The sequence below is a fragment of the Conger conger genome, chromosome 5, assembly GCF_963514075.1.
Source record: "Conger conger chromosome 5, fConCon1.1, whole genome shotgun sequence".
Lineage (NCBI taxonomy): Eukaryota > Metazoa > Chordata > Actinopteri > Anguilliformes > Congridae > Conger > Conger conger.
In genome coordinates, this window is record NC_083764.1 from 62,513,547 (window position 1) to 62,529,150 (window position 15,604).

Genomic DNA, 15,604 nt, shown 5'->3' on the forward strand with positions numbered 1-15,604 from the left:
TACTAAAGTAGGCCTAGTTTTATATATATTTTTATAACGGACCATTGTTTACAATATTTAAGTACTGTTACTAATCTAATCTAAGTCGTCCAGATAACTTGTTTTCCTCCATGCAACCATGCAACCATGCATGGACTGATTTCAACCTGAGGGTTGGAACATCCCTGTGAACATTTATTCATTAAAAATAGGTGAAATGCCTTCATGAAATGAATCTCGTCATTCAAGTGAAAATCCAGCTACGTAGTTTTTCTGTTAAAATGTCCCTAAAATGTTTCCACAATCTAGAGGTCTAGATTCCAGCTTTTGCTCACTGTGAAATCAAGGGCAATTATGATAGTTTGATCCTGAATTACCATTTGCTTTAGCCTTTTTTTCTCTTGCTGTTTTATCCATTTCTCTTATTCATTTCAGCAATATATGCATTTGGCAATTTATTATCTTCCTGTGTATTAACAAGAAAAAGGCTGTTTAGAAATGCTGGGAAACAGTAGTTACTCTATTTACAAAGAGGGAAATGACAAGTGAAGGGATACACCATAATGTTTGCAAAAAGAATAGCTACCTCTGGCGTCTTGGTTTACAGGTGTCCCCCAGGGCTCTGTCTTTGGTCCCCTCCTCTCATCCCTCCACACCACATTCCTTGTTCCTGTCATCTGCGCTCGTGGCTTGTGTTACCAATGGCGACGCCGGAGACACTCTACTCTTTCCTGTCACCATCAAGCCTATAGGTCTCTGCATGCATGTCAGCCTGAATATCATGTTGTCACTTCCAGCAAGTCTGCACTTCTTGCACTTGATCTCTGGGGGCCACACTGTCCCCCTGTACTGTAATGGAGGACTGATCTTTGCACCGGCGTTTACACTGAAAGTCTCTCTGGATCATAATGTCGCTGCTAAATGTAGGTAAAGTATAATATCAGCATTGTAGAATTAATGGGCTGCAGTTACTCCCTAACTTGTTGGATTCGTGTCTTTCAATGTTTTCACCCTGAAGTTAAAGGACCACTGTCACGGTTGTTTGAGTTGAGTTTATTTGGATTAAATGCTTAGATTATGTGTGTGGGCCTTTTTAAAATCACCATCAGTGTAGCCGTTTCATAAATATGGGGCAAAGCTTCCCAGGGCAAATGGCTTGAATCTCCTGGCTGTGTTTCCCGGAAGGTAACGGGTGCTCAAACTCCACCCTTGAACGCAGAGGCTGGTTTATAGACTGCCACCCATCCAGGCGATTGTTACACGTACTGGGCGTGGTACGCATAGACAGTGATATTTTTAAATATCTGGAAAACAGTCACAAAAATGAAGAGTCAGTTAGACTTGACCTGTTTTCACAAAGTCTCTCAAAGTTATCTTTATTTACAATTATCACAATTATTACAATTATCACAAGTATTAAAATTATCACAAGTATTAAAATTATCACAAGTATTAAAATGATCACCCCTGCCTGCACTGTCCCTTTAATAGAGTTACTTGTACTGCTGTACAGATATAACCATTGTCTCTGTCTCTAGACATTTATCTCTTGTTCATAGAACACTCAAAATAAAATGGTCACTATCAAAAACAATATCTTCCCCATACACTTTCCATATCTCTATTCACTAGACATTTATATCTTGTTTATAGACACTCAAAATAAATGGTCATTCCTAAACATGTGTCTATATTCTGCATCAGCATCCTCAATGCACTTTACATACTTCCCAGTATCCTCGGACATGCATCGCAGTGATGAATAATTAACTTGCATATTATTCTATAGTTTAAACAATTGAACCCTTCATTAAACTTGAAACTATTAAGCCAGCCAAAAATATAAAATTAAAAGGAATGGGATACATGGAGCCATTTACACGACAAGATACAAAGCTATCAGCACCGAGTGCTGAATCCTGTTGTCTCTACAACAACGACACATAACGTTAATTGAAGAAGAGAATACGTAAATTTTTTGCTAACGTTAACTTTGCTTAGTAACGGTAAAATGAATTGAAATAAGTTATATAGCTAGCTAGCATTCGGAGCATTCATAACATTACTGGCGAACGTTAGCTAACTTCTCACATCTTAGTTAGCCTACATTAGCTAATTTACACTAAACTAGACAAACTGGACATTCACCAATCTGACAAACGTAAATCAAACTCTATACTGATTTTATAAAACTGAATTACACAATACATGGTGCTTGTGACACTTTACTAACCTGGAAAACAGTCACAAAAACGAAGAGTCAGTTAGACTTGACCTGTTTTCACGAAGTCTCTCAAAGTTATGGAGAGCCCTCGTCAAGTCCAATACCTAGACTCAACCATGTCACAGTGCCATCTGGTGTCGTATAATTGCAATTACAGGCAACTTCGGTCAAATCATTATCGTGAAAAAAATAGACAGATTTCACCTATAAAACAAAACTATAAGCTCGCAAAAACAACATCACTAATGTGATCACATTTTAGTGGGCATCACACGATCACCTAACTTGGCTTGCCTGAGCGATATGACTGACAGCTCTGATTCACACATAAGAATTTAATCAAAATAATCTCAACTGAAACAAGCGTGACAGTGCTCCATTTAGGATCTGAAGTAAAGACGTGTTATGATAACGAAAAATGCTGACAGATGCATCCATAAATATTCAAGCATGAAAGCGAAGTAAGCTAAACATACATAAAAGACTGTGTTAAGTAAAGTAAATCTGTGTTTACAGTGCTCAGCTAAAGCTATTATTTTTCAATTTTCATTTTACATTCATTTTATTCATTTTAATTCTAGTAACATATACACGTACCCTCTGTTAGCAGAAAAAAGGCATTTTAAAATGAATCAATTAAGTGCAATGAATAAAAGAGCATATGTAATTGTTTTACATGATGCATACAAAATATTAGCATTCAAACATTTATCAGTCTTTGCAGAGTACTTACCTTCTTCAACAATTTGGCGTCTGAAATGCAAGTAGCCTATACTACTCACAAATACAAACAGCCTTTGCCCAACTGTACAATCCCCTTCTCGGATTTGAGCTAGTGACTCCAATTATAATGTGTAATTTATAACCACTACCACCCCTGACGCAGAGAAATATAAGTATGACTATTTTTTTCAATTAATATAAGGCAAATAATTGTCAACAGACGTATCACCACCGAACCACAAAAAAAAAAAAATTAAAATTGGGAGATCAAACTTTTCCTCTCTTTCAACTTTTTTCTGATTCCGTGATCTCGCGTGAATTTCTGTGTGCGAGTCCTGCGCAGTGGGAACTGTCCGCCATCGCTGTGCATAGATAACTAGCCAGGAGTTGAGTGTGTTCTGTGGTGGTTAAGTGACAATATCAAGCGAGAGGGACTCAGACTTGGGGAAAGGTTTAGGGGGGGAAATTGTTGAGCTTTCCACCTGCATGCTTCCCTGCAACGGCCCAAACAAAGTCTTTCATGTAAACACAGAGACGACCGAATAAATCACTATAAATGTCCAACCTCAGCAAAGGCGGCACCAAGAAGGACACCAAGATGAGGATACGAGCCTTTCCTGTAAGTTCTAGCCGGAGACAGGGCTCCGAGACGGGTCGGCGTGGAGACTCGATAATCGGGGATTTGATTGGGCTATGCCAAAGCAGAGGCCTGTTTCGTAGTAAACAATGGCGTACGGAGATTCCAGTCACCAATTCACTTGTTATATATGAAGTCACGCTAATGTATTGGCAAACCAAATATTTGTCAGAATAAAACGCAAACGTTTAGCTTGTTAGCTTGCTAGCTTGACTCAGTCTGGCTGGCTAGTGTACTTGGCTAGTTTGCTAACGTGGCTAGCTACTACAGTAGCTATCAGGGTCATAGCTTTGTTGACTAAGATAGCTAGCTCTAACGTTACCTGACCGTGTGGCCTTTTTGACACTTGTTATGAATAGATCTGTCAGCTAGCTAGCTTGCTAGTTGCTGCATAAACGAGGAAGTGGGAGTTGTGTAATATAGTCTGCTTTATTTGTTTTTGAAGTTCCATGTCACATGCCTACACAGTGCAACCAAGTGCATAATAATATTTGCCAACGTTGCCCTATTTAGCTAGCTAAATGGCTACCTAGCTTGCGTGACAACCTCTACCGTGCAAGGATTAACGTTACCGGTAGCTAAGCTAAGGTTTGTGTGCAATGAATCCGAGTACGGAACGTTGTTTTTGTTCTCGTCTGAAAACGGGTAACGTTAGTCATGTGCATAAATATAATTGGCTAACGTTAGACGGTTACTATACAATTCCATAGATTGTCTCAATAGTGGAGCATGTACCATATGATGTAGGCCAGGTAACTTACATTGTTGGGTAATTGTCATGTGTACTTTTGGGTGTTTTGCTCGTAAGAGCAGCAAACATTTAATGTCTATTTAGCAAGCTAACGCACCATAGCCTAACCGGAATATGTCCGCAAAATGGTTGTCGCATGCAGGGTATTTATTAGCTTGCGAGCTAACTCGCTAGCCAGGTGCGGCACACGTATAAGTACTACTGTGTAAGTTAACCTCTAAAATAGGTATACCAATGTTAGCAAGTGCCATGGTTGGACAGCTGAGTTTGTGGCTTCATGTGCCGGCATTGTTTCATTCAGTCAGCTAGCTAGTGTGTGACCATGTAGGAAGTGTAACTGTATGTCTATTTATTTATTTTTGAAGACATGAACTCAAGTGCAATACTTAATAGGATATACGGACAGATTGGTTTACTGACATGCAAACTGAATCTAAATATGACATATGCCAGTCATTTACCGAAAAGATAATGAGAAAATGGACACAACATGAACTTTTCTATTTACTCAGCCAGCTAACGTATTACAGTAACGTCAGCTCATGCATGTGGTGTGATGTTTTAAAACGCGTATGAGCTGGTGATTGCACGACTGTAAATCGTAGCACAGTACCGAAAAAGATAACGATTTCTAAAACCGTCGGTGAGATAAAGGTTTTCTTGAAATGCTGTCAGCTTTGCACTCTTTGAAACGGAGCTCGTTATATAGGCGTAACTTTATTATTACTTAAAATCTATGATGGGCTTGAATGAACCTGCACTGTAACGTAGAAACATTACATAAATAAATAGGCAATTCGATATTGAGTCAAAACGGGGAGTTAATAACTGACCGTTATCTCTTGCGCGTTGATACGCTGGAGCAGGCTAGACAACACATTTATGATTTCAGTACGTTTTTTTTCTCTCGCCCATATTTTACCAGAATCTGCTATGAATTGACCAGTGTTTCTATTTTTTATTTATTTATTTTTTACCATTACGCGTTACACATATATTTCGACTACTGAACGTCCAACATTACATGCTAGTTCTTAGTGTAAATAATGTGTCTTAACACCGACTGGAGAATTGCACGTTATCCTTTTCGCAAGAGATGGCAGGTAAAACAAACATCTTGTTTCTATGATTTTGAGGATTTCTTTCGTTTAGCAATGAGCGAATGAACTCGTGTGTGTGTGTCTTGCATGATACGGTGACAACCATTGACATGTTTGTCTTGGGTTCAGTAGGTTTGGGTGAAACGAGCGATGGGTTGACCGATGGGTTGACCGGTTTAGTTGCACTGTGGCAAAAGGAATCCATAATTACGCTGGCATTGATTCAGATCGCCAATCAGTGTTTGGCCTTTACAGAGCCCCAAACACGGCTTCGCGTTTCCATGGTTTTGGGTCTGCTTGGAATACTGGGAAGCCTTTTGCGGGTGTTTGTTTAACGGCACGTTCAGTGCCGTTACGTTTGAACCCGTTTCTTGTTCGCTCAGCCATTGCTGGAGTCTTGTTTGAGTCCCCCATTTGTGCCCGCCCACCCCCCACAGTCATTCTGGGGTCCGTGCCAGTGGCGGTGGCTCTGACCCAGACCAGTGTCACCACGAAAAGCTGGAGCTGCCTGCAAGCCTGAAATGACAAGCACAGGCAAATCTGCTCTGTCTATTCAGGGCCAGAGGCCGCTTTAGCTGCAGAGGCACGGATGGACCGGTCTGACCATGTGTGAAGGGAAAGAAGTGTGTTCATCGGGTCTGCGGTTGACCTCTGTGTCTGGATATAGAGCGGTGCTACTGGACTCCACGCCCTACGGGCCGCGGTGTGCAGGTATCTTTGATTTCACAAATTATTCGTTATTTTGCCTTGCTTCGTTCAGATAAGCGAGTTGGTTCGATCAGGTGGTGTAGCGCACGGTCGTAGCAAACGCCTGCAGACACTGCGGCCCGTAGGACGTGGAGTCGAGCAGCGCTCATGTAGCGAGATGATTTGAAGCGAATTCACTAGAGGTAACCAGTTCACCAGAGTTATAGCGTACACAGGCTTTTGGGCCATTTGCACGTTTGATGAATGGGAGAGGGAATTACTGACACATTCAGCATTCAGGATGTCTTCCTCAACTGTACGGTTGTGAACGGTGACCGTGTTTGTCAAAAAAAAAAAAAAAAAGCCTCACTTGCACTGCACTGGTTTTCAGGAGAAGTTCGTGGAATTAATTTTTGCTCTCTGTAGACAATAAAGATCTATCTATCTTGTCATTTTTCCTCTGAGGTAGTTTACATGGTGGTTGACATTTGTTGACAGTCATATTTTGTTACTGCCCCTTCCAAACTATCGCACCTCTCCACTATCCATTACTTTTACAAACTGTCTGTTAGCTATAGATAGAACTGGAATATCGTTTTCATGCATGTCGGGAAAGGAAGTGGCCCACTTTAGTCAAACGTGTGGTCTTGGCCACTTAACCTTATTGGTTTGGCATTATTAATCCAGTAGCTTGGACGACTGTTGGTGTTGTCCTCTTCTCGCGGTCTGACTGATGTTGACAAATCTCTTCCCTGAAGTCAGTAGCATGGGAGAGAGCTTCAGTGTGATCACTCAGACTTTAACTCTTCCTCCTGAACGGGCTTTTGACAAGCTAGTTATTCAAAGGAGTACCGCATAATTATTTTTCGATGGTACGTATATTAAGGAATATTGCCTTGCCCATATTTTACTCCACTGTGCTGGATGGTAGATGGCAAAGTTACTATACAATTGCATTGATTGTTTCAATAGTGGAGCATGTACCATATGATGTAGGCCCGGTATTGTGGAAAGCATTGTTTAGGGATGCAATGTGGACTGTGATCCCTAGGTCTGAAGGACTGTTTTACTTTTGGCGTTGTAAGAATTTGTTTCTTTGTGTACAATTACGGCTAGTGCAAAGTGGAGCATTGTAAAAGGTGGAGTGGTGCCCCCAGCGTGGAATGTAAAGACATGACTGATGTAATGAGTGAAGTGTGTGTCGCCTAAATCCTTTCCAGAACCTGATGAGAGTAGATTGAAATATACAGCCCCTTCTCTGCCCGTTCCACTCTCTCTTTAGAAAGCCCGTACCGAGACATTGGGTTTGGTTCCCTGATCCTCGTAGCAGTCTAGAGCTTAAAACGAGTCGCTTTTTTTTCCGCTGCTGTTCCACCCATTGTCTTGAGTTGCTTCAGCTTTTTGGCTTGAGCCTTGCGGCTGGGATATCGTTGTTCTTCGAGTGCGGCGGTCGAGAAGCGGGCCCTCTATACGGTCATTCATGTTGGCGTCCTGGCCTTCCAGACCAGGTCCTTATTTAACCAATCAGGCGCGTAATCCAGCTGCCTGCCGCCGCGGAGTGCTTTGTGCTGAGAGGCAGAAATGTATGTTGTTGCGCGTTTTTCCTCTTCCTCGGTCTGTTGCTCCACCAGGGTTATAATCGCACACTGACCCAGAACTTGTTGGAACCTCCATGGTTATGATGTGTGGCCATGCGCAGGTCTTTCTTTCTGAAAACTCCACAAAAGTGTCTTTTGAATAGGAACTCTGGGAACTCTGGGAACTCTGGGAACTCCGGGAACTCCCGACTACCGGGTTGCAGGTGTAATTCCCAGCCGGAGCACTGTCGACCAAACACTTTTTGAGCTGAACAAAAAAAAACGTTTTAAAATTTAATACAACCTTCGCTTCTCTTTTCGGGAGGTTGAAACCGAGTCTCTTCCTCTCGGTTCGTCTTTCTCATCGTTCTGCTGCCGGCAGCGCCTCGGTTGTGGCATTTTTGGAGATTTAGCTGCAGTTTCCTCTTCAGTGCATCCCGCTTGCTCAGTGCGGCGCTGCCAGAGTTCTCTTCCTCCTGGAGCACAGTCGCTCGCACCAGACCCGGCTTCAAATGCTTCTCGGCATTTGACTAAGCTCGCCTGGTGTGGTGGAACAAAGTTAAGTGATCCCAAAAGTGTAAACCCCGCCCATCCGCTCCTCCTTCCAGGCACAAATGCACCAGGCAAGATCAGTAGAGCACAGAGAAGTAGTCCAAAGCAGATGGTGTTTGAGCCCAGCTCTGCTGGTCTCTGTGAGCATGCTGGTGTCGAGTCTTCTCGTCAGTTCGGATGCCAGTGCCTCAGCCTGTCCCCTGCTCAGTGGCCTTTCACACAGCTGTAAACTAATTAGATCCCCGTTTAAGGAGATTCTGCCGGGAGGAAGGGTCTGTTTGTCTGTTGACTTTGCTGAGTCATTTCAGATTTTTTTAACCAAAACCGACAGGAATGAAAGTCTCCAGGAACAGGGTTGGGCAGCCCTGCTCTGGCTGTTGAGTGAGGTGTGCTTTGTTAGGGTTGGAGTGAAACCCTACAAGGGGACGGTAGATCTCTAGGAACAGGGTTGGGCAGCCCTGACCTACAGTTATGGATCTAGGTCATTTTAAGAGGTACTTTTTAGCGAACACACACCCAGTTTTATTTTAACATAACATAATGACTAACAGGCCAGCTCGGTGGTGCCTAGCACCGTATGAAGCCTCGTCTTGAAAGCCCCCAGTGTTTCTGCCTCCAGTGCATATGACTTTTATAACCAGTTCCATCAAGTTGTTAGGTTGAGAGATGATTTGGCTTTTCCCTTGTATTGCAATGGTATCAGTGACGATACCCTGGGAACACAAAATGTTCTTGCAGCGTTACTGGGATGTTTTGTCAACGTTACAGCGTCGCCACTCCATGGTAGCAACGTTGTGAGAACATTTTGCGCTAGCTGGGCATGTGCACTGTGATGGGACATGTTTCAGCACGAGTTTCATTGCGGCCTCTCTGTGACCTCACATCACACAGTCGCAAAAGACGGTTCTTTGGGGCTTCCTGTTGCCAGGCGGAGGGTGTGAAATATTGGTGTAGCCCATCACTGAAATTCATCATTCATAATTAACCCTTTACTCTCACTTTATGAGAGAAAGAAAATATCTTTTCCCTCAAAATCTGACTTCTGAAAAGTGAAATAGTTTGGTTTAAAAAAGCTTATGCTTTGAACGTCATGATGCCATGTCAAGACCAGTGGCTAGTCATCCCGTTGCCGTGACAACCACTGCTGCATTAGGTAGTAGGTAAATTGGGGAGAAAGTTCTGGAAATTACTTGTGGATGTGGATCCATGCGTAAGACGATCCCTCAAGCTTTCTTGTGCGTGGTCTTCCATAAATATGTTGGTGCAAACTTTGCTGCTTGCGTTATTCCATTTCATATGAGCGTTGATAAATGTTCTAACGGATGACCTGGGGTGGTCGGTGGTTCTAATCCCGGTGTAGCAACAATAAGATCCGCATAGCCGTTGGGCCCTTGAGCAAGGCCCTTAACCCTGCATTGCTCCAGGGGAGGATTGTCTCCTGCTTAGTTTAATCAACTGTATGTCGCTCTGGATATTTCTGCCAAAATGCCAATAATGTAATGTAATGTAATGACCTGAGTCTCAGGGTGGAACATCGTCATGATTCAGAAGGCCAAGGGTTTGCAAACTTTTCCTTTTTTTTTTTTTTTAAATGAAATTTTTAAATGAATTAATTTCTTTATTTTCCCCACGCAGATGACGATGGACGAAAAATATGTCAACAACATATGGGACCTCCTGAAGAACGCCATCCAGGAAATCCAGCGCAAGAACAACAGTGGCCTGAGCTTCGAGGAGCTGTACAGAAACGCCTACACCATGGTGCTGCACAAGCACGGGGAGAAGCTGTACACGGGCCTACGGGAAGTGGTCACCGAGCACCTCATCAACAAAGTGAGGGAGCGCCCGCCCCGGGGCTTTAACCCTGTCGAGAGGGGACTGTAGACCGTTTTAGGCTGTCCCGTAGCTGATGTGGACTCCAGGTTGGCTCATGGAGTGGCCCGTGTGATGAAGCTGAATTAAACGCCCTGATTAGGGCTAGTGTGTTGTGCAGTGGGAATGGTGTTCTCCGGTGGAAATCGATACCGTAATTTACTTTGAATGACGGGCCCGAACGGCCAATCCGGTGCTTAGTTCCACAGCATCGCTCGTTGGGATTAGTGATGGCTTCCTGTGTGTGGCGACACCCTCCAGCCAATGACCGGGCTCCTCTTTCCCCTCTCCTCACAGGTACGAGAAGATGTCCTCAACTCATTAAATAACAACTTTCTGCAGACCTTGAATCAAGCCTGGAATGACCACCAGACAGCCATGGTCATGATCAGAGACATCTTAATGTACATGGTATGTCTGTCTGTTCCTCCCTACATACCTTGTGTGTGTGTGTGTGTGTGTGTGTGTGTGTGTGTGTGTGTGTGTGTGTGTGTGTGTGTGTGTGTGTGTGTGTTTGTGTGTGTGTGTCTGTGTTTGTCTGTGTTTGTCTGTGTTTGTGTGTGTTTGTGTGTGTGTGTGTGTGTGTGTGTGTGTGTGTGTGTGTGTGTGTGTGTGTGTTTGTGTGTGTGCGTGTGTGCGTGTGTGCGTGTGTGCGCGTGTGCGCGTGTGCGCGTGTGCGCGTGTGCGCGCGTGCGTGCGTGCGTGCGTGCGTGCGTGCGTTTTATTTATACATGGTGCGTTTTTACAGCTGGATGCATTCTGAAGCTATGCAGGTACCTTACTGAAAGGTGCACTGGCAGTGTCTTGACGTGGGAATCGGAAGTGCAACCTTTAAATTGCTGTTAAAATGACACTTTAAAATGGCGAGGGCTATGAGTGTTAGTCTCGTGGAGAACGTGCAGCCTTGGCCTTCAGCACTCCTGGGCGAACTGGGCCATCGCCTCGTCGCCGAGAGCGCCTTGCGAAACGCTGTAACCGGTCCCGCGTTGTGAACGCGGTCTGTGGTCGTGGGGAGAACGAGCTGTGATGGACTGATGGACTTATCGTGAGCCGCTGAGTGCTCCTTCCCAATACCCGCCATTCACCCGAATGAGGTGTGGTCATGTGATGTGATGTGGGGTGGTGTCGTGTGTGGTAACTGGCTGGTTGGCATCGGCGCTGAGGTGCGTCTGGTCTAGAGAGCCTTGCCTAATTGGTACTCTACACAGAACATTTGTGTGGGGGGGAGGGGGTTGTACCCATAATGACCCCCCAAGTATACTGAGGGTGCAGCTCCTCGCCTTTCCAACTGGCACAGACGTGCACAGACACGGTGCCTCCATCTCTGTGTGTCTGCATGCGTGCGTGCGACTAGTCTGATCAAAGGTAATACTACTTTTTTGGTAAATATTTGAGTGGAATGCATCTATTAAAGTTGTGGACAGCAAAAAGGTGTCGTCGGTCTGGTAACACCATATTGAGTGGTGTGTCTGGTCGCCTTCATCTTCCTCTTCCTCCGCAGGACCGCGTCTACGTGCAGCAGAACAACGTGGAGAATGTGTACAACCTGGGTCTCATCATCTTCAGGGACCAGGTGGTCCGGTACGGCTGCATCCGGGACCACCTCCGGCAGACACTGCTTGACATGATCGCGCGGGAGCGCAAGGGAGAGGTGGTGGACAGGTAAAAGGGTCTTCGAAGGAGGCCGCGGTTCCGCGTTCTCCTGTTCCCTCCTCTCGCCCGTCTCCTCGTGGCACTTCTGAAGAGTAGGCCTTTCTGGAGTGTTCTAGAAGCCAGTGTTCTAGAACACCCGTCGCTTTGGCCGTTACCCCGGCGTTGGAATGTTCGGTTGAGAACATTCTAATTGCGTGTTTGTGACCTCACTCCTTTTTAAAGGAGCTCCGCACGCACCGTTGTAGATGTGAATAATACCACTTGTTTGATATCCGCCGTTTTGTCTTCACAGGAAGTTGAATGTGGTTCACCGTTGTCACTGCTGTTCTGAGTAACTTGCCGGTTTTGAAGATGCAGTACGCGGATGTCGCCACGCAATCTTAGTAGTTTCACCGATACTACCCGTGGATATGGATATGAATCATAAAGGCATGAATGTGCTCATGAACCCCAGAAACCTGACGTTTCTCTGCGCTTCCTTGGTTGTCGCCAGCCCATGGGCACTCAGTGGGTGACGTAACGGGTGCTTGGTCCATATTTGTCCTGCAGCCTGCGATCTGACCTGTACGTTTGCTCCCCAGTATATGTCTTTGTGATGCTGCTCGGGATGCGACCCACACATGTTGCCTTGTCCGGCTGCTGTTCTGGCAGCATGGCAGCGCTCAAGTAAAATCACCCAGGAAATACGTTTTCTGATCGCACTCTGGTGGCTTTTAATGTTCCTGATTAACTGTAACAAACTCATTTGGCAATGATTTCTGGACGCGTTTACATGTTACTCGCCTTAGACTCATGGCTAAAGGCGCTGTCAGTAACATGTTTCGCAAACTGAAAAGGTTGATTGCAGCTAATTAATTCATCTGGTTTGTTTTTGATTTGACCTACAGTGCACTGATCGATTAATGGTATGAGTGGCAGCCGTCTAGGCAGAGTTTGCAGTGCAGCGTTGGACATTCTACATTACCATTATTTAGCTGACACTTTCATCCAAAAGTGACTTTATAGTTGATTAGACGAAGCAGGGGGCAATGGTGGGGGTCTTATCGTGGCTGCCCCGGGTAAGTGGGCGGCCTGTAGCGTAGTGGTTAAGGTAAATTACTGGGACACACAAGGTCGGTGATTCTAATCCCAGTGTAGCCACAATAAGATCCGCCCAGCCGTTGGGCCCTTGAGCAAGGCCCTTAACCCTGCATTGCTCCAGGGGAGGACTGTCTCCTGCTTAGTCTAATCAACTGTACGTCGCTCTGGATAAGAGCGTCTGCCAAATGCCAATAATGTAATGCAAGTTGATGCCGCTAATCCAGGCGTTTTCAGAGAAAGACCCCCCGATTGGTCAGCGAAACCTGAACGTCTTTCTCATTGGAGCAGAAAAATGAGTTTAAGTTCTGTCCCCTCCCAGGGGTGCGATCCGGAACGCCTGTCAGATGCTGATGATCCTGGGGCTGGAGGGCCGCTCCGTTTACGAGGAGGACTTCGAGGCCCCTTTTCTAGAGATGTCTGCGGAATTCTTCCAGGTTTGTTCAAGATAAATGCCCGGATTTGTCCGCCGTCAATAGCGATCATACGCCCTTATGTATTATTACACATTATACACTCTATGGCAGGGATCAGCAACTCATGATCCTCAAGGGCTGAGAACTTACTCCTTTACCTGGGAGTCTGGTGTGCTCCCCCTCCCTCTACCTCGGAGTCAGGCGTGTCCACCCTCCCTTTACCTGGGAGTCAGGTGTAACCACCCTCCCTTTACCTGGGAGTCAGGTGTGACCACCCTCCCTTTACCTGGGAGTCAGGTGTGACCACCCTCCCTTTACCTGGGAGTCAGGTGTGACCACCCTCCCTTTACCTGGGAGTCAGGTGTGACCACCCTCCCTTTACCTGGGAGTCAGGTGTGTTCACCCTCCCTTTACCTGGGAGTCAGGTGTGACCACCCTCCCTTTACCTGGGAGTCAGGTGTGACCACCCTCCCTTTACCTGGGAGTCAGGTGTGTTCACCCTCCCTTTACCTGGGAGTCAGGTGTTTTCACCCTCCCTTTACCTGGGAGTCAGGTGTGACCACCCTCCCTTTACCTGGGAGTCAGGTGTGAGGGGAGAAGAAGCAGGCCTGTATTGGACGCACTGAAATCCAGCAGACACTGCGGCTCTCCAGGACTGGGGTTTGACACCCCTGCTCTATGGTGTTACATGAAGAAATCATGTTTTCATTGTCATCATTGTTGAATTTGAAGGGTCCTACGTAAGCGCTATTGTCCTTCATAAGCACGACATAGCACATTCATAAGCACTGCATAAGCATTCATAAGCACTTGTATCAATAACCGCAAATGGGCATATGGAGTGTCAACTATGGCAGCAAGTGACATTAGCATGTCATATCGAGTGAAATGACACGATGCACGTCATCAATGTTGGCATAACGCCAAATATGCCAATTTGAGGTTTTTTGACGTCTGCGCCTATGCAGTGCTTGTGAATGAGTAATACAGCGGTCGTGCACGGGCGCTGAAAGAATGCGTCGCCTCTCAAAGACCCGCTCCGGCGCCGTTTGGCCCGCAGATGGAGAGCCAGAAGTTCTTGGCGGAGAACAGCGCGAGCGTGTACATCAAGAAGGTGGAGGCGCGGATCAACGAGGAGATCGAGCGCGTGATGCACTGCCTGGACAAGTCCACGGAGGAGCCCATCGTGAAGGTGGTGGAGCGGGAGCTCATCTCCAAGCACATGAAGACCATCGTGGAGATGGAGAACTCGGGCCTCGTGCACATGCTGAAGAACGGCAAGACGGAGGGTAACTCTCCCCCCCCCCTCCCGATGCGGTTTCCTTTCCTCGGTCACTTCTCTGCTGGTACTTACGCCCGTGGTTGTGAAGTTGCTGTCAATGCAAGACGACTGCGGTGGAACTTCTCTTCCGCTCGTCTTTATGCTGCTGGAGGGGTCTCGCGTTCGGGGAAGCCAGGGTTAACCCCTTCCCGTCTAAACACTTTTATTTTCAAAACAAAATTTCAACTACAAAAATGGGAAAAAAATGAAATGCAAGTTCTTTTTCATAATCAGCATAAAAAATGCTATATTAAATATAATTTTTTTTTAATCGTCTGAAAATGACAGGTTTTTTCCAAAACAATTGGCTGGGAAGAGGGGTTAATGTACCATGCGTTTAAAACCGCAATTGCTGAATCCGGTCGTTTTAACGGTCAACACCCTGGTTTAAATGTCCAGCACTCTGAATCCTGAACACAAGTGTGTCAACAGTTTAAGCACCTCACTTAACCAAACATGTAAATCATGTTTGTTTGATTGCATTTTTGTAATTACGCTCTGCATTTCTAAGCTCTTCAGCTGTGTGTGTCTGTGTGTGTCTGTGTGTGTCTGTGTGTGTCTGTGTGTGTCTGTGTGTGTCTGTGTGTGTGTTGCAGACCTGGCCTGCATGTACAAGCTGTTCAGCCGTGTCCCTAACGGGCTGAAGACCATGTGCGAGTGCATGAGCTCGTACCTGCGGGAGCAGGGCAAGGCTCTGGTGTCCGAGGAGGGCGAGGGCAAGAACCCCGTCGACTACATCCAGGTAACGCCCCCGCAGGAAGTCGCCTCTCTCGATTCAGCTTCGCCCGGTCGCGTCCTAATGCCGCTGTAAATGCGGTCTGTCCGTTTTGATGAGCTGGCGTACGCACGCGCTCTCTAAGCGCGTTGAAAGAATGGTCTCTGGGCTCGTCCTCAGTCCAGATACCCCACCTGGTGTTTGGGTCGCCTCGGCAGGGCAGTTCACCGTACAGGATGCTTCGTGGCGGTGAGAGAGAAGCAATGCATGCAGGCGGTCAGTGTTGGTCTTTGCAGTGATCGTTGGTGCCGTCACCTGTC

At 45.9% G+C, this 15,604-nt stretch overlaps 1 protein-coding gene across 1 annotated transcript in view; it reads left to right on the plus strand.

Moving 5' to 3' along the window:
* The first annotated feature begins 3,269 nt into the window (after positions 1 to 3,269).
* The window catches only part of LOC133129121 (cullin-3), a 20,969-nt gene continuing 8,634 nt past the window's right edge, over positions 3,270 to 15,604 (plus strand). The window contains exons 1-7 of the mRNA XM_061242966.1: positions 3,270 to 3,545; positions 9,866 to 10,063; positions 10,400 to 10,513; positions 11,604 to 11,764; positions 13,155 to 13,269; positions 14,309 to 14,537; positions 15,166 to 15,311. Of these exons, the coding sequence (XP_061098950.1) occupies positions 3,483 to 3,545; positions 9,866 to 10,063; positions 10,400 to 10,513; positions 11,604 to 11,764; positions 13,155 to 13,269; positions 14,309 to 14,537; positions 15,166 to 15,311 (1,026 nt within the window). The 5' untranslated portion in view covers positions 3,270 to 3,482. The remainder of the gene's footprint in view (positions 3,546 to 9,865; positions 10,064 to 10,399; positions 10,514 to 11,603; positions 11,765 to 13,154; positions 13,270 to 14,308; positions 14,538 to 15,165; positions 15,312 to 15,604) is intronic.